This window comes from Parasteatoda tepidariorum, chromosome 6, assembly GCF_043381705.1.
Source record: "Parasteatoda tepidariorum isolate YZ-2023 chromosome 6, CAS_Ptep_4.0, whole genome shotgun sequence".
NCBI lineage: Eukaryota > Metazoa > Arthropoda > Arachnida > Araneae > Theridiidae > Parasteatoda > Parasteatoda tepidariorum.
The window spans coordinates 47,207,042-47,234,175 of record NC_092209.1 but is presented as its reverse complement, the minus strand read 5'-3'; the positions used below and the strand labels follow the sequence as shown (position 1 = coordinate 47,234,175).

Sequence of the window (27,134 nt, the reverse complement as noted above, 5' to 3'; positions counted from 1 at the left end):
TTATTATTTATATATATTGCAATTTGATGCAGTATATGTAATATAATTGATGCAATATATGCAATTTGAAGCAATAAGTAGCAAATTGTCCATTAATTTATTTTATATTGATAAATTATGATTTGCAACACATAGATTTTTCTTTCTTCTTTTATTTATAGTTTCTCAATCGCCAGATTAAACTTCATAAAATACTAATAATACAAAAGGCATAATCTATCAAACTATAATCATAACAATTACAATTACAGTTTATTGCAAACGCCATAACATACCAGTCATAATATTTGTAACTCTATTGCAACGTCTCATCGTTATCATCGTTATGTCGATGCGTTTCAAACATGTATATATATGAAGAAAAAAAACTCTAAAAGAATTATAAAAAGATTAATTAAAGAATTATAATTATAATATTACAAGAAATATTATATTTAGGGGATGGTGAGATAATTTACCTTCGAGTTGTAATCATTAATTAGCTATTTTCAAAATGACTGACTTCTTGTCAATGAAGAGGACTATAGTTTTGTAAGCGTAACAGTAAAATAAAAATAAATGAAAAAGTGTACTGAGTCTTCATACGTAAAAACATGTAAAAGAGAAACATAACTTCAAATTAACAACTGATGAAAATAAAATCACAAAATTTCAATATTAAAACTTGCTTAATGAAAGCTTCAAAAGAGAATGAAAATACATTACTCACCAATGAGTTTTAAATACTGCACTTAATAAACATTAGCAGCACTCTTGTTGATGTTTTTAAAAAGATAAGAATTTTAAAGAGGGGAAACGTTTTTAAATCGATTACTACAGATCTTGTTTACTTGTTATAAATTAAGATAATGACTGTTTTCCCCCTTTACTAAAATATAAATAGTAAAAATTACATTGCAATTTTAAAAATCATCACTACCTTTTCCTGGTTGTTGAATGGAAATGTACAGAAAATGGCTTAATTCAGTAAAAGATCATGTTGCGTAACTTTTTTGAAAATAATCTGTTCTAACTAAATACATTTATGCCAGTAAAATCTGCTAGTATTGGAAAATTTTTAGAACTTTTCAAAAACCAAGAAAAAAAAATGTAGATGGCACTCTTATTTAATTTTTAACTCCACAGAAGATAATGAGATCCACTTATTAGTTTACGTATTATAGCATAAAAGATTTAAATTAGCGCATGCTACTGTTAAGATATTTAATTCAAGGAATAATATTTAAAAAATCAGTTGAAATCTAAATAAGTTATACAATTCACTTTTTAACTAAATAAATAAAAGCAAAATACAATTATAAGTATTAAATAATTATTTTTTTTTTTTAAAAAATAAGCTTACTCAAAATAAATATGCATCCAAAATTAATTTCAATTCAACATAAATACTAAAAACAGGGACAGTAAGTGTCTTCCACAGAGGAAAAAACCACAAAAAACATGGAAAACCACTTCGAATAAAATAGATTTCTTCGATGTTGAACTAAAAGAAATCGAATGTCAGAGTTTTCTTTCAAATAGATTTAAAAATTGTATTTTCACTCTGGTTTACTTAAATGTATTAATTTCTAAGTTATTTATTTCATTATGCCAGAAATTGAAAAGAAATATCTAAAATCGATTTTAAAAAATAGAATGACATTAAAAGGAAACAAATTGTAAGAAAAATATATTGCCTTGTGTAAAATTCTTGTTGTTTTTTCTATTGCAACTTACCAATGCCTTACTTTGAAACCAAGCAAATTTAAGGCATAAGGTGCATTTCTTGCTTTTCAGTGTCATCATCTAATATGGTTTTGGTCACACACGCACGTCACAGCACGTTTTACAAGTTTGACCCATTCAGGCATCCATTCATTCATACACAGATCGTAATATTGAAAAGAACCAGGGAATGATCAATCTCCTATTCAGATTCCCTGTTGTATTGATTTGTTATAGCTTGAAGTTATAATTGTACTTGAAGGACTTTGTAACCCCAACAAATTTAACGTGAACCAGTCACCATTTAGTACACGTGGTTTCTTCGGCCAGCGGGATTCAAGCTCAGGTTTTCACGAACACGAATCCAACGTCCTACCAACAAGTATATCCCGGTCCGTAAAATCTTTGAAAAGGTTGATTGAGGTTTAAAAGTAAAATTTTCGGAATAGTAATCAGAATTAAACCTGTTAACATAACTAGCTTTTTGTGAGCAGTTATTAACTACGCATTATTTTCGTAAAAAGCAGAATATGCAGTAAACTCAAAACAATATTTGTATACACACACAGTTTAGCCACTAAGAGTGTCTTTATTTATTTCGAAAATAAGTATAACAAAAATTTCATTACAGAAAAATTATAATAATAGAGATTATACAGACTATAAAGTACAAAACTAAAATAAAAGATGTCGAAGGATTATTTTTTTTAATAAAAGTATTAAAAGTGAAAAAAAATGCATTCGTTTTAATTTAAACTATTTTAATAAAGCTTATCTAAATAATATGATTTGTAATTTATAATTTATTCTTTTTTTAACATTTACATGAACATTAAAACCTCTTCACATGATTCCCAGATCTTTTGTATGCAAATACAAACTATTAATGCGCGATGGTAGAAAAAATTTTAAAAAAACCTATTAAAAAAGAAGTATTACTTCAATTTCAAAATCCGAAGTGGGTAATTCTGGTATTTTTATTAGAACAATAATTGAAAGTTGTATATATCTTACAACACAACAACAATTTTAAATAACTAACAATACAACCACGCAATTACTTACAACCGCAATTTTACTATCATATTTTAAAAGTACCAACGATTTCAAAATGTATAATTACGAAGAAAAAGTATCAATATATATGAAACAAAATGATTGTCTTCTTTGGATAAAAAAAAACTTTTCTTTATTTCCGAATGATGTTCTTTTTATCAATTATTTTGGAAACGAATTAAACTTATTATTTATTATACTACTTCGGGAAAACAACAAAAATATTTTTCTCTGTTATTGGATATCCAATTAAATGATAATTCTCATTCGAAAAAGCAATTATACATCACATATTGTTTTGCTTTCAGAAAATAAATCAACCCTGAAGGAGTTGCTACTATGCGAAGCAATCAAGTTAACTTTTTTTATTACTAATTGCGAATTTTCATATTGGGAGATTATATCAGAAACACAGCAAGAAATATTCTCATTTTACGTTTTAAATGCTCACTATAAATCAGAAAACACTTTTTTTATTTACAACTCTACATGTTTTCTCTGCAGAAAACTTTATTAAACTCCTTCATTTACCTTTATGAATAGTTGAAAAAGTTGCTTTAATTGCTACAAAATGTAATATGTTCATCATTGCGTACTAAAGACATCTCTGTTAACCTACATGCTTTGTAGAAATGAAAATGTTTATAGGACAGGTTTGTTGCTCTTCCATGCATCATAAATATTATCAGAAGTACACTTGTTAAGTCACAAAATTAGTAATTAAAAATAATTGTAAAATGCTTAATTTAAAACGCATAAAAAAACAAGAGAAAAAGTTCTAACACGTACTCTATTACATCTTACGAAGTAAATATCATAATTTTTACTGCCACCAACCTTCTTGTTTCGGCAAACAACTGACGTACCCGATCACAAAAAGAAGATTATTAAAACAAAAATCTCAAAAATATTCTTATGTTCCATAAAAATATTTTTGAGATTTTCGTTTTAATAATCTTCTGCTGTCGGCGGTGGTGCTGTCGGTTAAGTCGTCTCTCACACCGCTGGTTTAATTAAGAGCTGGAGCTAGTGAGTTCGATCCCGACAAACGACGAAGCAGCCGGCAGATGTACGCAGCAAGGTGCACGTTAAATATGCCGTGGTTGAAAGTCCTTTCATTGGTCACGTAGGTCAGATGACGCTGACAGCGTCATCTGACCTACGTGGCTTTCGTATTATGGCCTTTAAAAGATTGTTCAAAAACTAATGTTACATGCTTAGTCATGGTTGGGTGGTGTGTGTCTATGAAGTAATTTGTATTGTAAAAGTGTTGGGCACAAAAATATTAAAATTTCCAAGAGGTTTCAGTTTAGTGTTTCTTATATAAATATTTTCTTAAGGGCAAAATAAGATTTACCTGTCTATTGATATAGCTACTAGCGTGTTGATTGATGCACTGACAGACACGCCTTGAAGGTAGGAAACACTTTTGCACATGAAGAGGCCTAAAACCCAAGCTAAAAAATAGAAAAAAGAAGTAGTTAGCTTTACATTTTATTCTATCCAAATCAAACGAATTTATTATGACACATTACTATTCTCCTAAAAACTATTGTATAAAGATATTTTTAACATGAATTAGTGAACTTAAACATCTGTATTGCACACGAAAAAGGCATTTCCTCGAGAGGATCCAAGGAGGTTAAGGCTCCACAATTTCGAGACCAACTGCATGAAGGTGAAAATTCAGTCAGCATTGTGCACCACTTACCTTTTTTCCTATTCAAAATGATGCCCATCGATGATGAATGGGCCCAAAACCACCAACAAGGATCGTGCCTCTTCAACGACAGCTCCAGTGCGTTAGCTACTATTCAATTATGAGTTCTTTTGTACACGTAATACAACTTTAAAATTGAACGTTCTCTATGTTTTTCCCGCTATCGCCCTTTTTTTAGAGATAATGAGATTTTACACTCAATATCAATAAATAAAGATTCATAAAAAAAAAATGTAGCATGGGTGTAATTTATCTTCTTGTTTTATCTGTCCGTATTGTGTTGTGCCATATACAGGGTGATTCATAAAATATGGGCAAAATTTTAGGAAGTGATAGTACACACCCAAGCAAACAATTTTTATCAAAGAATGCATGGTCGAAAACAAAACTCAAAACCGTTAGAGGGAGTCAAAAGTTATGTTCGTATATGAGGCAAAAACACACAAAGAACGATGAAGTTAAGTTATAAAAACAAACTTAATGACATGTTATTACAATAAGTGTTCAAAACAGTGTCTGGCAGCGACTAAGCACGCAGTACAACGGCAAAGAAAAGATTGGCGAACATTCAGAAACACACAAGGCATATCGCGAACTTCTCCTGCAGCGGCCGAAAGCTTGGAGACAAGTTCTTCTGCAGATTCAATGGGAGTCTTATACATAAGAGCCTTCAGCTGCCCCCACAGAAAGAAATCGAGGCATGAAAGATCTGGCGAGCGCGGTGGCCAAACTAAAGGACAACCAAGCTAAAGGCTCTTCTTCCCGTAACATGCAAATAATAACTCGGAGCGCGGGAACTCACAACAGGAATGGAGCTTTCTCGTTTGCATGAAACAACTTTCCAAATGCGCCAGCTCCTTTGCGTTTTGTTTTCGACCATGCATTCTTTGATGAAAAATGTTTACTTGGGTGTTAATGTTTACTATCACTTCCTAAAATTTTGCCCATCTTTTATGAATCACCCTGTATATGATGCCTACGTTAAAGTGATTAGTAGAAAAGTTAGAGACATTAAGCACTACGAGATATTTTGGGGAGAAAAAAAGAATGGCGAAATATTTCTTTAATTTCAACGAAAATCATTTTCTCGAAGTAACGATAGCTATTTCGTCATTTAGGCAACACTTTTCTTCGGAGCACATAGCAGAAAGCGCATCGTTGTAAACGTAGTGATATTTGCTCAGTGATGACATGTCGATATGAGTTTCGCACCCGACTGACTCCGATCATAGTGTTGACATAAAATATTCTCAGTGGTAGACGGATTATGAATTAGAGTTCCTTTGCGTCAGGCTAACCGTGCGACATTTTTCAGGTTTTCCTCTCCATGCATCGCAAATGTGGGTAAGTTCCATTAAAAGTTCCTAAAAGAAGGCAAATTTCTCCCAATATATAATCCAAGCGTTCCCTTGTCATTTGGATTACTTTCAAAATTGCAAGACTATGGAGTTGAACATCAGTAGTCCTAAACTCAAAATTTGGGTCTACTGTTCAACGACGGGGTTAAATGAATGCGTTGAGTAATTACACGGTGAAGTAGCAATTTGGGGATATAAAATATGAAAACCATTATTTTGTGTATTCACATTTGATACTAAGACATTTGAGAAGTTGACACAAATTTACAAAGTATTTCTTTTGACATAATTGATTTCATACGACATGTACACTGTAAAACCAGGAAATCATCCAATCAAAACTCACTTTTTCACCAAAATACGAACTTATTTTAATGCATGTTTCAGAAAATGCTAAAACACACACGCGGTATTTATTGCACCATTTTAAACAGTGACGGATTTAACAAGAATTAAATGACATTAAAGTGGACTTCGATCATTTCTTTTATCTCTTAGAGATTTTAAAACTTTTTTTCTGTCTAATAGCTTTTATAGAAAATTTTTAGCAAAGCCGCAAATAAGCTCAGTATTTTTTTCTATTTATAGAATTACTCGAGATCGAAGAACATTTAATACTTAAAGTACATAAAAACCCCGAGGGTTCAATACCAAACAAAAATGCAAAAGAACAATTTCTTACTGCTTACTGATCTTAAAATCTATTCATAAATAAAAATTGAGATGAATTGATATCATTTACTTAAAATATGTACTCGATAATAGATATAATAACAAAGAATATAGCATGTGAAAAATGAAAAATAAATATTGGAATAATAAAGAAAAAAACGAAGAAGAAAATGGCTTTAATTCAAGAGAATGCAGATATGGTTGACATGCCTTTAGGCCATTTCAGCACAAAACTTGTCGACGAAAAAATACTTACGTAATATTAAATTGAAAGATAATATAAATAGTTTTTCGAAAAATTTCATCGTTTAATAATAGCTTTTTTCCCTATTCAGGGTAAAATAACCTATAAATATGCATTTAATTTTTATTTCTTTTCAGAAACGTTATATATTTCCTTTTGCTATAAGAAAATAAATGTCATAGTAATTCATAAAGTAGCCCTTGGTGATATCGGTATTTTATTATCATTATAATTGCTTTCCATTGTAATGCGATGCATTTTTATCCAATGTAACTAATTTTCTTTATCCTTATACAGGATGCTTAACTTGGTTTTGAATTTTAGTCTTATTTTTTATTTATATTTATTGTTTTTCAATATTTTCTGAGTCCTCATTAACATGCAACCTTGTAAATGATAGCCATACATACAACATTGTAAATGGTAGTTGTACATACAACATTGCAAATGATATCTATGTTAGATGTGTTTGGATATAACGGTATTTATACATAGTTAAGCTACTGCTATTGTCATTTTTTAATATATTTTTATTGTATTATTTTCTACTCACCATTCAAGATTATACCAAGATTCGTAGTTTAATTTAATTTTACACTCCTAACGTTTGAGTTATTTTTCCTTATAGAATATTGTGGTATTTGCTTGCAATAAATAAAAATTCTAGTAAAATTACCATGTCCTATATTTATGACATTCCTAGTGAAAAAAAATATGCGGTACTTGAAACATTTAATTTTAGTTCATATGTAACGGTTTAACGGAAATTCTGGTTTTCAAAATTCTAAATTTTATTCCCGCACATTTAGTAAAAAAAAATACAAAACTAAAAAACAAATTTAACTCAATAAACTACTTTTATAACATGTTATAAGACTACGTGATAAAATTACGCAAAATTTTTCACTTATTGTAAAACCATATTTTATTGTTAATCTTACCAAAATCATCGTCAAAGCACTTTGGTGAAAATTACCGAGCTTTTTGGAGCTATGGTAAATATTACCAGAAATATGGAAATATTTAACCAGATTTATGAAATTTTTATATTTTACCAGAAATATGGTAAATATTACTATATTCTGGTAGTTTTGATCATACTTTTTTTTCTCAGTGTACCATAAAAGGTGCTTTTTTATGACGTTTTAATGTTAAACTTTACCATTGCATTAATGCAAATTAAGTTTTATACACGTTTTAACTCTTGTATCTTAAATTATTTAATCAATTTTGAGAAATTGTTTTACAATTTTTAGAATGCTACCTTGAATTTTATAATATTTTGTTAATTAGGCTTAAACTAAAGTAGCAACTTCAAAAGAATTTTTTAAAAAAAATTTATCGTGCTTCTTTGAAAAATTATTTTTTTTCTGAGGAGTGAAGTATGCTTCTTTTAAGTCATTCAATTTGGTTTTTCTGTTTGGTTATCGATGTGTTACACAGTCTATTTGATTTTGTAGTCATTAATTAAATTCAATGTTAGGTTGATGAGTACCATTTAGCTTTAATTTTGACGATTATGCAGTAATATCCTTGTTGAATTCAAGAGCGTGGATTCTTAATTTTTGCAAAATTTCTCATTCATTTAGTATAATTGATACTAAAATTTAAGATTGATGAATTATGTTAATCATCATTTTTTAGAAGCTTTTATGCTTAACGAATGCAGAGATTTGAGCGATGGCAATGGGAATTGCAAGACAATTTAGCTGAAATTCATAAAATTAATTTTAACAAAATAATCATGAAAGCTTATTAGCGAGTAAATTATGAAAAAATCAAAACGCGCCGTCGTATCTTATCTCCTAGGCAATAAAATCATGTTAGGAAGTTGACAAGCAGACCAAGCTAGTGAAAGCATTGACATTAAGATATTTTAGTCTTTTATGCAAAAGCAAGTTGCTTCATAGACTAGTATGCAATTTACTGAGCATTTTACATAATAGTTTAAAAAAGAATAAGTTACAAGTTTAATTCTAACATATAATGAAAACGAAACAAATAGTTAAAGAGGCATGTTACTTTCCCAGAAAAATACCACAAACTGAAATTTCATTCTTATGTAACAAAAGTGAGATATCAGCTTCATATGAGTAATTATCTGACTGATTAGCCTTAGTTACGCATTAGCCTTTTTCAGAAACATGCCTTTTTAGCTTTCAGCACGCTTAGCTTTCAGCCTTTTTAGCACGCATATCAGCTGTGTCCAGAGGCAAACACCGGTAATAAGCTATAATTTGAAACTTTTAAAAACAAATGAAGAGCTAGCTATTAAATATGACTCTAATATTCCGCAGGAATAACTTCAAACCAAAAGTTATTTTATGTAATTTAGATTTTAAAATTTCCTCTAAATCTAATTAGATTTTTTAAAAAAGGTAAGATTTATTATGCTAAGTCTATATCAATTTCTTATTAATCAATTTCTTATTATCATTTTCTTCAAAAGTTTTCTTTCATTGTTATCCTAACACTCTTCTACAATGAATTGTGGCAACTGTCACAATTATCTGTCAGAACTTTCACTTTTGGGAGAAAGGATCTGAAAATTCTAATATAAATCTCCTCCGTTACGCGAAATATATTTCTATGAATAACAAATTGGATAATCAACATTTCGCGATCTAGTGCTTAGTGGCTGATACATTTTTCACGTTTTAATGAACGAATATATTTCTTGAAAGATTTTGTGATGTTTCCAGGGCATTATAAATATTGCATGGCATACATAATGAATGACCTAAATCGAATATATTTAAAAGAAATATTGTCAAACTCGTTTCTAAAGAGAATTTCAAGTATTTTGCTTTTTAAATAAGGGTGCTCGTCTAACTAGAGTCGGTTCAAATTTTCAAATGTAAAAAGAAAAAAACTGGAACTTAGGGCACCAGTACTTTTAACAGTATTTTTCTATAGTGTAAAATGTATAAAAATGAAATGAAACGATTATAAAGATGTTTAAACATTCTACTTTTCTTTAAAGGTGTTTTTTTTTTCAATTTTTAATTAATTGAAATATAATATTTTTCTTTTTGGTAATTGAATCATGGCAATTTTTTGACTTAATATACATAGCAAGAAATACATTATTACTAATACCTATATATTCTAAAAAGAAATTGCAAATTTTTGGTTCCCGCCATTTTCACGGTTATTGCAGTTGCAGCTTTGTTTGTAAAAAAACGCAAAGTTAACCAGTTTTTTATTTGGATTTTTTTGATCTCCTAGCAATAGATCAATGGCGAATGCATACAAAAGCCCACTTAATGATTTCCAAATATTCTTTTTCGAAGGAATTAAATACTTTTTTTGAATCCCAATGAATCAAAACAGAGAATATTTCACTATAAAGTCTGAAAAATAACCTTTACATTCAAAACCAAATTCTTTTCAAACGAAAAGTTATTTGAGCCCTTAGTTCAACAAATGAAATCTCGAAAAAAGTTTAGGTAAGCTGTATTTCTCTTCAATTCCCTCGTCTAGACAAAAAAATCTAACGTCAAAGCTCCTTTAACAATTCCTAGGCCCACGAATGGTTAAGATCTTTGTTTATCGAGCAATATTTTGCAAAAACTGTGGAAGTGAAAAATTTTCTCTAAATTCAGAGCAGCCTCAAGCTTGTTTAGACGGTACAGAAATTGAAATGGGTGCTGCTATGATTTGAAAGGTAAAAAGTATTGTCAATCATAGAGAAGGCGTCATACTTCCTGGAGAACTTTTTATATAATGGAAAATATATCTTGGATAAATTGTTTCCGATACAGAATACAATTTTAACAATGCATTTAAAGGCATATTATACATAAATCTTGTTATATTTTCATTTTTTAAGTAAATAGAAATTTTAAATACATAACAATACACAAAATATGAAAATAAGACAAGTAATTTTTCATGTAGTAAATAAAATATGTAGTTTTATCTTTTACGCAATTGTTATGTTTCTTTATTCGATACTCATAGTATATCATATAAATATTATTGATTAAAGTATAAATTTAATTTTAGCAAACTTTGCTACGAAAACTTTCTTATACCAAGTTAAATTCCTTAAATAAAAATGGAGAATTGTCTATGCACAAGAAGGGTTACATATTAAGAGATTCTGTATGAATAAGTATTTAGTTATTGCAAGGTATCGGACATAAAAAACGTGCTTGACAAGTGAGCGTACTAACTCCTGTAACATTCTATTACACAATGAAGACGGTTTGAAAAATAAGATTAAAAAAGAACCGAAAAAGTCTTGCAAACCATTAAGATTATCCACAAGCACTTAATTGCAATTTTTAAGAAGTATTTAGTCATTGCAAGGTATCGGGCATGAAAAACGCGCGTTTGACAAGCGAGCGTACTAACGTCTGTAACATTCTATTACATAACGAAGACGGTTTCCAAAAATTAGATTAAAAAAGAACCGAAAAGGACTCGGAAACCATTAAGATTATCCACGAGTGGCCAAGCACTTTATTGTAATGTTTAAAAAGTATTTAGTTATCGTAAGGTATCCGACATAAGAAACGAGCTTGACAAGCGAGAGTACTAACTCCTGCAACATTCTATTACACAACGAAGGCGGTTTCAAAAATAAGATTTAAAAAAAGAACCGACAAAGTTTCGGAAACCATTAAGATTATTCACGAGTGGCCAAGCACTTAATTGCAATGTTTAAGAAGTATTTAGTTATTGCAAGGTATCGGAAATGAAAAACGTGCTTGACAAGCGAGTGTACTAACGTCTGTAACATTCTATTACACAACGAAGGTGGTTTCAAAAATAAGATTAATAAATGAACCGATAAAGTCTCGGAAACCATTAAGATTATCCACGAGTGGCCAAGCACATAATTCCAATGTTTAAGAAGTATTTAGTTATTGCAAGGTATCGGACATGAAAAACGCGCTTGACAAGCGAGTGTACTTACGTCTGTAACATTCTATTACACAACGAAGGTGGTTTCAAAAATAAGATTAAAAAATGAACCGATAAAGTCTCGGAAACCATTTAGATTATCCACTAGCAGGGTTGAAAGCCTATATATACCAAGACGGAAAAGAGCAAAAACTGGTACGAACAAAATTTCATTCTAGCATTCCTTTGGAGAAAAATTAAATTTTTGTAACTACTGAGATTTTTTTACAATTATAGCATAGATATAAAATTGCTTTTTCATCTATGAAAAAGTAAATATTGTTGAATAGTTTGAAAAAGAGAATTGATTTACTCGTCCCAAAAACTAGTTAAAACTGAAATGGTATTACTACCAGTTTGCCAGATTTTCCTCCTTTCCGTCTCACTTTCACCCATGTCCACGAGTAGCCAGGCACTTTATTGCAATGTTTAAAAAAATAAATGTTGAAAAAGGTGGAAAAAAACACATCTCAGGAATTGCAAAATCGCCTAAAATGAGTGAATAGTTTTTAAGAGCATGCTGATATTATTATTTATAGTACTGAACAAATTTCTCTTTAAATTTTCTTCATTATTAATAAAATGATTTCTTGAAATTTAGCTGCATAACCTAAAAACCTAAGTTTCCATCAAAACATTTATCTCCTAAAGCATAATAAATGTGTAAATAAACTATCATTTTTTGTGCTAGTAATGAATCAAGAGATATTTGCAAAGATTTTTTTAAATCTTTTTGGAGAGAAACATTTTAATTCTACATCCATTGTTTTATCCTCAAATCTTGACCAGTTAAAAAAAATCAACCATTGTCAGAATCATGAAAGCTTAATGCGTAAGGAAATGTCTATACAAAATTTCTTTTTCGAGATAATAGAAAAATATGAAAAGTGAAAAATACTTTTAAGCTTCTTCTAAGATTTTTTTCCTTCTTTTTTATACGTATAAAAAGTCACATTCTTGCATTTCTTCAAAATAAGATTGTTTTTAAAAAAAAGTATTAAATTCCAAAATCCAGTCTCGTTATAAAGTACGAATGCAATATTATTTTCCTAACTTTTCCATTTAAAAGTTGGTATTTTCAATTTAAGATTTTTCTGCTTATTTTATTTTATTTAATGTTACTTTTACTTTATTTGTCACTGGTATGAGAGTAAATTCAATTTCGTAATATGATACATTTTCAATTTCTTCTTATGTGCTTTTCTTATTGTTTTAGGGCAAGATTGTGAAAAGAGTTTTATTTTAAATAAATGCCGTTTAATTCTGTACGCTTGATAAATTTATTCAATTTTCAAAAACAAATACGAAATATGTATGTTTAATTCATATAAAAACTTTTTTTTTGTTTTATTACACATTTATACTATTTCTTATCCTTGTAGGCAATGAATTTTTGAGTAATATTTTCATTATTAACTATGCATTTAAAATTCAGAAATTTATGACATTTTTAGCTCAAAAAAATAGCGTATCGTCCTTAGAAAATATGTTATAGCTAAGAGCATGTAAAATAAAGTAAATAATAATTTTAAAAATATAAATTTAAAAATTAATAATACAAAAATTAATTATTTAAAAATTATCTATTTAAAAATTAATTATTTAAAAATTAATTATTTAAAAATTATTTATTTGAAAACTGATAATTTAAAAATTAATTATTTTGAAATTAATTATTTAAAAAAATTTTTTTAAATTTATTCTTTAACATTTCGCTACAGTTTACTTTACTTTATATGCATACTGTGAAAATGGAATAGTGACAAAATGATATTAACATATTTTAGACCAAATATAGAAATTTTATAAAATGTGGAATTATTTTTATTAAAATATGCTTAAATTACTTTCATTAAGTTACAGAAAAAGTTTCGGGTATGAAAAACAATATTTTATTTAAGCAATAAAATGATGTGCATATGCACCATTACCCAAGTAGACAAAACATTCAGTTGAACAATAAATTTTATGACATTTGTTTTATTTTTATTTTATTTACAGACAATTACGTTCCCTCATGAAAATATATTATTAATCTCAAATTTAAAAAATTATGTATTTAAAAAAAATTAGAATTTGTCAATATCCGTTTTAAGTTGAAAAACTAATGTAATTAAAGAATTTCTTAGCAAAATTATTTTCTTCAATTTAATTTTTAATATTTTGTAGGCGTCTTTTGAACAATTGAAAATAGCATAAAAATAAATGTTTTGAAAAATATACATAACACTGTTAGTAAAAAATATAAAGTGAAATAGTGCGTTTACGCATCGTTGACCAAATATTGGTGAATGTGTTAAAAAAAACAAAATTACTTAATCATATTTCTTCTCATCTTGATAGTGCTCTTAAATTGACAGCTAATCCCTTTAATTGTAAAATAACAGAACAAATTTTTTTTTAATCATACTACAATATATAGCCTGTAAAGTATTATTTCGCATACATTAGATCATTCGAAGCTAATCTGAGACAAAAGCTGAGAGTTCGAATGATGCAAGGTTCATATAAAATAAGCAGCATCCAACCAAACAATGCGATATAAATCAAATATGGAATCATGTTAGTAACTACATAACATAGCAGCAATTGAAACAAAATGATATTTATAAAATAGAAGCGAAATCGGAATCTGTGGAATCTCTAGTGGGAAGTTCGGTATGAAAAACTTCAAAATAAGTCCTCACAAAAAATCCTTACCAAAGCGCTGTGGCAAAAATTAACAAACTTTTTGGTGTTCTTATTAAGCCAGAAACACCGTACATACTCTGGTAGTTTTGAAAAATTTTTTCCCTCAGAGTATTTATAAGTTTTGAAGAGCTATTGAATATAATTAACACTTTTAAAAACGGTAATTATTGCTAGCTCTTATTTTAGCTAGTTTCATCTCTTTATTATTTATGCACATTTCCTTAGATACAAAAATGTTTTAAAATGTGCATATTATGAAGAAAAAAAAAGATTTCTTTTTTTTTGAAATTTCAATTGTATTTTTCAATTGTATTGTATTTTTTGGCATTTTGGTAGAAGCCAACATTAAAATTTAAAAATAATTACTGCAAAATTATGTAATTATCCTTTCTTTTTATTAAAGTTTTATTTCACAAAAATTTATTTCTCATTCTAGATTTGTTTTAATGAGCCAACAACTGCCATCTCAACATTTTTATGAGGTTTTAACGTCAATCTCACACAATGCTTGGATACCATTTTTCGATAAAACTTCTAGCTGCTTGCCCATTTTCTTTCCCATAGCAATAAATTACAACTTTCTTATTTCTAGAAACGTCAAGGAAAGGGTCGAAAAACATATAAGTCATCCTCATCTATTTTATTTTGTTTACAGCAACCGAGCTGGATCAGCAAGTTTTAAAAAATAGTACAGATAATTTGTCAAATATTGAACGGAAAATTGTGTATTGATTTCTACGGAAGAATGAGTATAGCAGGTCTTGCTGAACTATTTCTGAAGTTGTTTGTTTGTACTGAAAATTATTGCAAACTTCCTGCAGGAAAAAAAACAGAAAATTTTGTGTATGTGTATGTTTTTTATTTTCGATTCGTCCACATAAAGAATAGTTTTTCTTGATGGAATTGGAAATTTAATTTAACATAATTTTTTTTCTAGCATAAGCGGCAGTAAGCATTTCCAAGTATAAAAATTACTATCAGATATAATTTTAAAAAAATAGTTTTTTAAAGACATTGGTTGAAAAGCATGTTTTCGCTCTAAAGAATTCAAAAAAATCATCAATTGCTGCACATTTATGGAATCTTAGGCATGAGCTTAATTTTGACAATGCCAAAATTATTTCCATCCCAGTCACGTTAGCTCATCTTGATACCCTATGTTTTTTTTGTTTTTTTTTACAATGAATTACCACGTTTTTTTTTCAAAATGAATGCTGATTCCCTTGTTAATGACATTAGTTCTTTCATTATATCTTAGCACACAGAAATGTATTTTACCCAAATTTGCTCTTCTCGGTACATGTGGTTTTTTCTGTTCCGTTTTTTCTCTCAGCTGCTGCGGTTTTTCTAGTTTAGTTTTCGCATCAAGCTATCGTATTTAGTTTTCTAGTATTTTTTTGTAATCAACTTTTCGTTTTTATTTCAAATCGATATAATTCCCATCGATATTTTTAAATAATATTACATGCAGCCCTTCATTTGGAAATCTGCTGTGCAAGTAGTCCTTCTCTCATAATGATTGTGCACCCTTAACGCTGTTTTGCAAAGCTCTGGGCGCCAAGAGAAATAAAAATGCCATAGTGTAAACGCCTTACACTTGAAGCAATGCAATGATTTTAAGCTCTAAATATATTCTTGCTGTGAAGAATTATCTGGGCTTCAGAACAGACGAATAACTTAAATATTTCAAAAGTTATTAAATTTTTTAAAAATCGCTAATTTGGCGACATTTTTCCACCTAGATGAAAATTATCAAAAACACTGCCGTATTCTTAGTTTCAGCATAGTCTTATGAGCCCAGGTAATGCAGCATTGGAGTAGGTTTCTAAACATTGAAAAATTAGACCAAAAACGCTTTTCATTTTCGCAAAACTTGGTTTTCCCCCATATTGATGGTTTGCGCCATTTTCAAAATTAGCGTAGACAACGCTGGCTTTAAATAGGCTGAACTTGACCTAACAGTCATAAGTAACAGTTGCAGAGTCACAACAGTTATTACAGCCTATTATTTGTAAAAAGGCATAATTTCATATTACGGCGGAGCATTCTAAAAACAGCTTAAAAGATAATGTTGATTATATTGTCAGGTTACTTGTAATCAATATGCTTCAGTTTACTTTTCTAATTTCTGAGTGAGAACTGATTGTATGAAGAAAAAAAAAACAATGTTAGAAGTAAAAAGTCTATATATAGTGCCTTGAAAACTTGGTGTTTCAACCGTGCAACAATGTTTCAATCTGCTCTTTCATATTCAGAGCAAGATTTGATTCTGATTGAGTTCCTTTTTTATTTTTTTGCACCCAAGTGGTATAAAAAGATTATTTATGCTTAAATTGATAACTAAATTGTCGAAACATTATGTAAAATTATTGAATTACGAATAAAAATATTATATTTTCCTTTTTAAGAGAAAGAATAAATAGATAAAACTCGTCCATCAAATGCCAACCATTTTTATGAAAGATGGATTCGAATGAGCCTAATATATTCTAGTTTTTGTTATGATAATTTAACTTCAAGTAATTGATAGATGCTATTCAAAATATTCAAAACCACTCACACTATATGAATCAAAATGTCAATGAAATCAGACTTATAAAAGACATAATGTTTTTCTCCACGTGGTCGTAGAGCACTTATCAGTTGACATGAATAAGTTTAAAGCGATCATCAAATATATCAAACAAATCGGATCTAATCATTAATGATGGAAACATAAAAATAAATTAAATGAATGACACTAAGCATTTTTTGTAGAGAATATTTATTTTTTTAAATTTAAAATAAGTATGACAATTTTAGTTTTAGTTTTAGACTTTTGCAGAAATGATCGAGAACGATGTTAATATAATTGCTTGCACATTATGCGTCTAAGTGGTGCCTAATATTAATTATTTTTATTCCACACATTAATTAAAATTATTATTAAAATTAATAATTAATTAAAATTTAAATTCAGAAATTTAAATTTTATTATTATTAATATAATTAAAAATTAAATTCAAAAAATTAAATTTTATTATTAATAATTAATTAAAATTTATTAAAACAAAATTAATTACAATTCAAATTTTTAAAAAAAAATTATTTTTATTCAAATTTAAATTCATCATAAAAAATTCATCTTGAATTTTACCAAATTTTATCACTTACTATAAAGTTGCATTTTATCGTTTATTTTATTAAAATTGTTGCCACAGCACTTCGGCAAAAATTACCCAGCTTTTTGATGTTCCCATAGAACTAAAAACACTCTAAATTTTCCCATAATATGGTAATTTTGACGATATTTTTTCAGTGCAGTAGTTTAAGAGAATTTTTTCTGATTTTTATTAAGAAAAAAACTGAATGGTTACAGCTATTGGAACATTAGCAGATACTTCTATTTTTTTAAGTATTTACTTAATAATTAATAATTCTAACTTTTATATATTTTTTCTCTTGTGGTACGGAAAATAATTTTTACACAAGTAAAAACTATAATATTGCCAATTGTGACAATTTTAAGAATCATTTTAATCCATTGATGGCAGCCGTTAACTAATATAGTATTGAAAATATTGCTTTTATGATTCTTTTAGAATATAAAAAAAATAGTTAAATGAATTGCAAATTTTAAAAATTTCATTCTATACAAACTGGAGAAAGCTTGAAATATAATTTAATAATTTAAAATAAAATAGTAAAAGAAATTGTGTGTCTTTGCCTCTGTTTATAGTTCTTCTTCCAGACAGTTCTTAAAATTGCTAAAACATTTTAATCTGTTCGTTCGGGTATTTTTTTAATGGTTATACACATAGTGCAATTAAAACATTGTGCAATTAATTTTTTCTTTTGAGTAATTTCATGAAAAATTATTGCTGCTTACCAGCTTTCAGCACAATTTAACCAAAATGAAGCTTATCGTATGTTCTTGAATATGTATGTAAGCAAAAGTAAAATAAACCTGGAAGGCATGCGGGATGTTCGTTCGTTCGTTAGTTTGGAGTAATTGGAGTAGCAAGATCTAGTTGTGAGTAGATTGCACCTGCAACTAGGTTTATATCATACAACTAAGTTGTGGGTTAAAAGCTGCAGGCATGAGATAGACATCATCGATTTAGTATTTTGACTGCTATCTGAAACCCGGTGCTGTCTTATTTACTTTTATTAAGTATTTCTACATATCAAATTAATATTAATGATTAAGTTACATATTAATGTACCAAATTCATAGGAAAAATTACTTAATACTTATAAAACTTGAAAATCATATGTTGGCTACGATAAATAGCATACTTTTGCGCCGAAATAATTAATCTGTCGAATAAATACTTTTTTCGACAGTTAAAGTTTTTAATTAGTTAAAGTTTATTTAAACTTTCTTTTGATCATTTTCCCCTCGGTTTTACTTCATATAAGAATGTATAGTCAGGGCAATATATAATAAAAAAAGAAATTTTTTAAATTTTCCAATTGTTGACTAATTATTATTTTTTATTTAATAGAAATATTAGTATGCGAGGCTTATTTTCCTAATAAAATTGAATAAAGGCATGAAAAAAAATTGCAAAACAAATCTTTTTTTTGCTTTTACCATAAACTTTGTTTTTCCTTTTTTTTAATCTAAGTTTCTTTAGACTCTAATTTGCAACATTTTGTCTGTATTGAAAAAAACTTAATGATTAGGCCAACTTTCACTTCAAGTGTTTAAAAAGTATATAAAAATTTGTGTAAATAAACCTTGTTTCAGTGATGGTGATAAAAGCTAAAATAAACCTTGAGAAGGAGGATTTATTTTCTCTATGAGAACACTTTCTTCTCTTCATTTGCAAAGAACGATTCTTTCTCGATTTTGGAGGATTTTTTTCTAACTTTTTTTTGTAAAGGCAGATTCAATATTAATACAAAAGATTGTTCATGCGAACCTTATGCTTAAACTAGCATAAATAAATTTGGCATTGTTTCAAGCTTGCATAGTTTATTTGCTAACCCCTTATAAACCTTATTGAGCTTTTTGATAAAGATAGTTATTAACATTAAAATCAACTTTACACTGCTATCTGGGTTATTGAGCAGTGTTAATTAATACCGGTTCATTGAATATTTTTCATTTCCCAGACGAAGAGCGAGTTTTCAGCTGGTTCCAATTAAATATTATTTTAAATTTTATTCATTAAATCCGCACTTTTATTTAACTATTAATCAGCGTTTAGTCATTTTGTAATTTTTGAAAGCTAACAAAACTGTGGAACTTCAAATAATACCAATTACAATGGCTTGGAAGATATAATAATGAGCAATATTTTCTATTGCTCTCACGACCATTTTTTAAGTCTGATTGTCATAAAAAAACACCCTGTGTTTCACGCAAGCTATAAGATATATTTGGGCACTGAGCTGTTATGCAATGAAAGTGGATGCAAAGTGAAATGAATTCAAAGGAACAATTTGATGTAAAAATGTCAGTTTCGAAGAAAGTGTGGCTTATCATATCCTTATTTCATTAACTTTAACCAAAACACTTTTTCCTTCTGTTAGTATATTCTTAAATAACTTTTTCTAATACTATTTTAACAGCTTTCATATAAATTCACCAAACTCTAAAAAATAATATTTACCAAACTTGATGATGCTTCTCTATCGATAAACATATCAATTTCTGGAGTCACGACAGCAGTGATAAATATTGATCTATTGTCACCAACAACAGTAACAACTTTGCACCTTTTATTGACACGTTATTGACTAAGTTATTCAATAGATATTACAGATAACCCCTCTATATTATTTATTAAAAATAACAGCTTCACTAAAGCATCTTTCTTAACTGTTACCAATTGTTTGACCAGAAAATATCTTGTATTTAAAGCGAACTCTAATCGCTCAAATATTGCAAAAGAGTAATTCATCGGTTGCATAATATTATATAATTTAATTTGTAATGCATATTTACTTACAAAAATAAAGTAAAGCGAAGATTTTGTTTCAGAAAAAATGACAAAAAAGTACACGGTACTCAGTACGCAAGCAGCCCTAGAATTTCTATTGATTAGATACTAGGACATCATGTATCAACTAAACGTCATTTTGGAGAAATTATTGGCTTGAAAAACTTATGCTCACTTGTTTCCCATATTGTTTTACTGATCTTTTAATATTTTTTCCTCGATTTTTAGACAAAAGTTCCACCATATATCTTTATTACTTTCTTCGGAAAAAAAATTTAACCTTTTAAAAAAATTAACATGAATGTTTTTTTACAAATTACATTTTTATTTGATAAACAAAAGAATTAAAAACTGAAATATTTAATATATGTTTGGATAAATCTTACGAAAATAAAATAATAGTTCGTTACATGTAACACAACAGCAATTAACAGCTTCAAAGCATTTTACTAGTGTATTGTATTTATATCAACAAAATAAAACATTCACAATTTAGAGGATCCGTTACCATAAGACCATAAATTTCGCCATAATTAATAATAGACCCCATTAGACCATAAATTTTACTTGTTCAAAAACGTCTTCCCCTTCAGAAATTTACAAATTGGATAGTCGGCATGTTCAAGCACTCTAAAACAAGTTCCACATTTTCAAGACTTGTTACACGTGAATGAGAAGAAACAAAAGTGATTTGAAAGTATGACTGAAACGTAGGCATAAAGTCAATTTCGACAATACCAAAACTATTACTGCCCTAGTCAGATCAGATTATCTTGATCCAACATTGTTTTATTCATATAAAAGCTGATTCCCTAGTTAACGACATTAGTACCACCTCTTCATAACGAGAGGAAACTTTTGATTTTTTCCTCTCGAGCACTGTAGTTTTTCTTCTTCTAATTTTAATCTTTTTTCTCCCTCGCCTACTGTATTTTTTCTAGTTTTGTTTCTCACCTTTATTTGTTATTTTCATTGGCAACTTAACGAATTAAAATTCCAAAAACCTTTTCTTTCTACTGATTCACGTCTAGCTAGATTTGAAAATGGGCGCTTCTTTTTGAGCGCTTGAAACAAGTTGACTGTTGTTTCAAACTTTTAAATTTTTGAAGTAAATGAAGCTTTATTTAATTTTATTGCTTTTTATTGCTTTTTCCTGCTTTAATTGTTTGTTTGATTATCCAAATTAAAATAAAGCAAATTTAGTATAATCTGCTTTGGGCACTTTTCCATTTTGATTTTATGTTTTAATTGTTTATTTACTTTTTTGTCTTTTTTGTTTTTGTAAATTGGATTCATTTTCTGATTAGCTTTTAATCAATTAATATCTTACTACTTCAGTTACTTAAGATTATTTATAAAAAGTTACTTAAGATTATTTATTTAAATTTATCCAGAAAATGTGTTTTTATATTATACGAATGATTATTTTTAAATTTAAATCATTTAATAATATTAGTTATAAAGTTTTTCTCTTTGTAAAACCTGTCCACAATCATTTTCGTAAATAATCACAGTTGTTCATTATTCTTCATTTAAAAGAATTCTTTTTTGATAAACAGAGGGAATTTTCAATAACTACTTCTTGGCAGTTCAATCTCAAGCAATTGAGCCTTTCCTGAAAGGTAATTCCACATGATGGATAAGGGCAATAATACTTCTTCCTTCAGAGGTGATTTCTTTCCGTTCTCAGTTATTTTCCGTCTATCATGTAGAATTAGTCTTGATAGATTGATTTCACATTCAATACAATCAACACAAAAGAGAGCTAGACTAGTTTTATTGCGAAATTCTAATATCGTGAATATTATTCAAAGTAAAGCAGTAACGTGAGGCTTTGTTCAAATATTTGTTTTGTATTGCAGAAATGGAAGTCTTTGAAGAAACGTCAAGGTTCATTTTAAATAATGAAGAATTTTCATGCCAATTTAAATTACTTTGAAGAATGACGAAATCATGTTATGAAAACAATTTTGAATATTGATTTGTAAATGCTAGAGGATAAATGAAATATTTTTTCTTGTTCGAATAAAGTGCCTTTTTTTACGTTATCCAATATTCAATAATAGTTAACAGCTATTCGATAATTTTGTTTTGAAAGTGAAAACAAAAAATCATTTAAGGAATTTAGTCAAGAAACCATGGTAAAAAAATAACGAAATAAATTTTAGAACGTTATCTGTGAGCAGAAATAAGTAATTATCTGACGATTTACTTATAAGAAACTAACTCAAAATTATTTTATATATTACAGTTCTGATTCTAAATGTTAGAATAATTGAAAAAAAATTAGTCTTAAAAAGTCGTTTAATTAATTTATTTATTCTTTTTTTTTTCGCTTTCTTAAATTAAATTATTTATTTAACGACTCAAATTTGCGTGTTTCACAGTATTTTTAATCAAAAAAACAATATAAATCATAAAATAATTGTACGATTTACTTTTGAAAAAAAATTAAATATTAGAATAAAATTTCATGTGGCCCAAAATATTAGAACATTTCATTGTAAAATATAAATGAAGAAAAAAGTTATTTAATATTTTGTAGCATCACTTTCTGTTTTGATTACTGCAACTTTCATCAAATAAATAATTTTTTGGCAGACTTTACTGGCCGCATTTGCCCCATCATCTCGACTCTACTTGTAAGAGCAACTTATTGCACTTTTTTCTTCACTATCTTCCATAAATCTTTAATTTGGTTAAGATCCGGTGAATTAGCTGGTCAAGGTGTCAATGTAATTTTGAAGGTAGCAATGTAATGACTTTTTCTTTGAGGATGTATACTCTTTTAGCTCCATTTGCACTTATGTAATTCTATGCAACCAGACTGGCTAAAATATTTTTCGAAGGTTATACCCACCTTTATTAATTGCTTTTTGCTTCATCCTCGAAACTCTAACGCCTTGATAACCACACAGAACATAAATTTGGCGCTAAATATATTTTTCAAATCCTCCAAGCACCATGACAATATTGATTTGCACCATCTCATTCTTACAAGCTTTTGTTTTACAGTCACAAGTGGTTTTGTTTTGCAAGACGAAATTGAAACTTAAATTTATGAGGATACTTTAATGTTTGTCGATTTAGAAACATTAATTTATTTCTCCTTCAATTTCCGATTCAAACATCGTACATTCCGAAATTGATTTTCTTTTAATCTTTAACCTTAATTTTCCTGTCATCTCTGGTTTCGGTTTTCGGCAAAGATTGCAACGATTATTTCTAAACTTTTCCTTCTTCCGATACTGTAGCAATATTCTACAAATGCTTGATTAAGAACGATTCAAATGATTGGTTATATATTGATTTTTATTTTGCCTATGTCAGTCATTAACTCGAAGTCTTATAAATTCTAGACTATCACGTAAACGTTTTAATTTAAAACGAATTCCAATTATGAAATACAGAAACGAAGTCTTTCGAAAATCGTCTGAAATAAATTTTAAATTCACTTAAGCTGCTGGAAAGTTATTAAAAACAAATTTTATCGTAACATATTCTAAAAATTTGACCCAATGATATTAAATATTCTAATATATTGAGTTTTAACAATAATATTTTAATTATCATCCTTTTCAAAATATGGGAAAACTTTAATGTATTGTTATAGTTTGATTGAAAATAAATTACGCAAAAAATATCGTTTGCATATATGCATTATATGATATTTAAACGTTCCAAGCTTTATTTTTTTATCTGATGAGAAAAATGGATTATTCTAATATTTTGAATCAGAATCATATTATCAGAACTTATTTTATTATTAGGTTATATTAATTAAACCAATCACTACTCGAAAAGATTTCAGAAATAACTAAATACCTACTGGAATACCTACTGAAAGAATGTAATGTTCGTGAGTTACAATTTTTTTTTTTTTCATTTTAATATCATTTCCTAAGTATGCAAAGTATTTCACTGCAGAAACAAATTATTTATAGTACATTTACAAAAAAAAAAAAAAAAAAAAAAAAACGCACCACTTAAAAATTAACTATAAAATCACGTTCCTTCAAATATGTTAACAAGTAAATCGCTCTTTTACAATAAAAAACAAGTTTAAAATCCTTTATAAAACACGTATTAATAACAATTATACAGCACTTTTTATTTTAGAATTAAAAAATACTCTCAGTGTTTAAGCTATTAAACATGTTTTTAAAAATTACATAAAAATGTTCATATTGTTATTGCTCTTTAAAGGCTTTTTAAGACTCACAAAGCCGTTTGATTGGTTGGATGTAAAATTTAATTGCAAAAGACTAGAATATGGTTGTGCTAGGATACCACCAGCACTGATCGGCATTCACCTTATAATAAAAACTGTAGTAAAGATTTAAGACGCATATTTAGAACTAATTTATTGTAACAAACACATCACGTCTCAAACTGGTATTTTAAATTATGTAATATTAATTTTTAACATTATTATTTTAATAGTTCATTATTTATTCATTGTTTTGGGTTTTATTATTTCGTTGTTAGTTCAATTTTAAACAAAAAATTGAACTCTCCCACAAAAGTAAAAATAAAGTTACAGTATTTTCCTATTTATAACAAAAAGAAAAAAAATTAGCTAAGAGATAAAATACTAACAAAACATTTAAAGACTTTTTAAAAGCTTAGATGCGAAATAATAATAATAAACTATTGTTTGCAGTTAAGTCTTTCACATCATAATAGAAAACTATAGAATTCGACGTTCGTAAACAGCGATAATAATAACGCGCACCAAGCTTTTAGCTGAATACATTGATAGTTGATGACATATTGAAAGTATTTTCAAACGCTCCAAAAGTTCATTTCTACAGCACCAAAATATTAAGATCTAGTTTCAAACAGAAAAGCTTTCAGACGATGAGCGTTGTCCACTGAGGAAGTAGGACAACTTATGGAAGTACTTTCTGACACTTAGTTCACAAATAACTTTCAGTGCAATGAGAGAATGTGATTGATTGTTTCAAAGAGAACATTGCTTGATTTGTATTATTCTATTATTTGCACTTTCTTATAGAATTCCTTTTATCTGATTTAAAATAGATATTATCGCTCTTTAAAGGCACAATTTTTTAATTAAAAACATTTAATTAAAAAATATTTTGTTTTGCTCAGCGAGTATTCAAACAAGTTAATTTACAGTATATCTATTGTTATTATTACAATTATTTACACTTTCTTACAGAATTCTTGTTATCTAATTTAAAATAGGTATCATCGCTCTTTAAAAGCGCAATTTTTTCAATTAAAAACACATAAATTTTGAAATATTTTCTTTTGCTCAGTGAGTATTCAAACAAGTTATTTTAGAGTAGATCTATTGTTATTATCATTATAATTATTTAAGAGTGATACTAATATTGCAATGATTGATATCGCCACGGCATCTCTTCTAGCATTTTAGCATAATTTAGCCCTTAATTTTATGCAGAGTTTTTATTTAAGTATTCTATAAAATAATATTTAAATTACTCTTAAAGTGGACATTCACATTTTACGTAGAATTTTTTTTCTTCAATAAAGCATTTTAAAAATCTATTATATAGGAGCTCCAAGTAGTGAAGCGCTTAATGATGTCAACCTTGATAAATTGCGGGGCGATACCCGTCAGATGGGAAATATATTGCAAACCGATATCATTCGGCAAACTAGGTCAAAACTCTCTCTCTCTTATCACAAACCGCAACTAAGTAAGGGGTTATCGGTTTTTTTTTATCGGTTGCTCAGAAACTTTTGTTTGAACAGCTACAAGTGATGAACTGACAAGTAATTAACTGAGTTTTCTTAAATTATTACATTAATGTCCAATATTGGAATCATTTTTGTATTATATATAATAAAATTAGCATTAATACAATTATTTATTAGGGATCGAATTTGACAAAACGAAGAAACTTTTAATTGATGGTTGTATATTAAATAATTTATTTATTTTACAGAAGCTTTTCAAAGAGTTTTTAATAAAAAAAATCAATTTATGAATAATATTAATCCCTTAACGCACAGATTTTTTGAAAAAAAACCGGCCAAAAAAAATCTATTTTTTTATGAAAAAAACACACTTTAGAACATTGAACTTGGCAAAAAAAGGAAAAACAAATAAAAAATTAATCAAAATATTTATTTAAATTTTGGATTTTGATCTACATTGCAGAAAAGAGCCAAATATTGCAATGTTATAGCTTACAATCCTATGTAAATGATAAATATCTATAAAACGATATTTTTTCTTAGTTTTCACATTGTTATTTTCAATTCTCGATTATATTCGAGTGTGAAAAATTATAGCAGCATGAAATACAATGCCGTTTGAATTATTTCGAGTGTGCACAGTTTGACCTGTTTAGCGTGCTCGAATTAACTCGAGCGCACAAGTTAAGGGGTGAGTTATATTAAGACCTTATGATTATATTTATGCATAGGGGGTTCTCGTAGTCTTCCTCTCCATGCAACGCAATTGCGGGTTAGTTTCATTTAAAAGTCCTCCATGAAGGCAAATTTCACACAATACTTGATCCAGGAGTTCCCTTGTCTTCTGGATTGGTATCAAAAGTAAAAGGCTACGGAGTTGAACATTAAGAGTCGTGAACCTAAACACTGGGTCGGCTGTAGAACGATGGTAATAAAATAAAATTAAAAAAAATTTTATTCTCTTGAGACTAAAATTCAGCATTGAATACATTTTTTCATAATCGTGCAATTTTTCGTGGAATAAATTATTTCACGTGGCCCACGGTATCATGCCTACAATTTGGTTTATAAAAAGCATTCTGCTCCGGGTTAAAGCTAAATTGATTCGTAAAAATCAATATACCAGAGGTAATTGAAAATGTTCTTGTGAGAAATTA

The 27,134-nt window shown here is 28.1% G+C and overlaps 1 protein-coding gene across 1 annotated transcript in view; it reads right to left on the bottom strand.

Annotated features, from left to right (window-relative positions):
* The window catches only part of LOC107452521 (neuropeptide SIFamide receptor), a 118,212-nt gene that overhangs the window by 9,374 nt on the left and 81,704 nt on the right, over nt 1–27,134 (bottom strand). Inside the window, exon 3 of the mRNA XM_016069011.3 lies at nt 4,118–4,217. Within this exon, the coding sequence (XP_015924497.3) occupies nt 4,118–4,217 (100 nt within the window). The remainder of the gene's footprint in view (nt 1–4,117; nt 4,218–27,134) is intronic.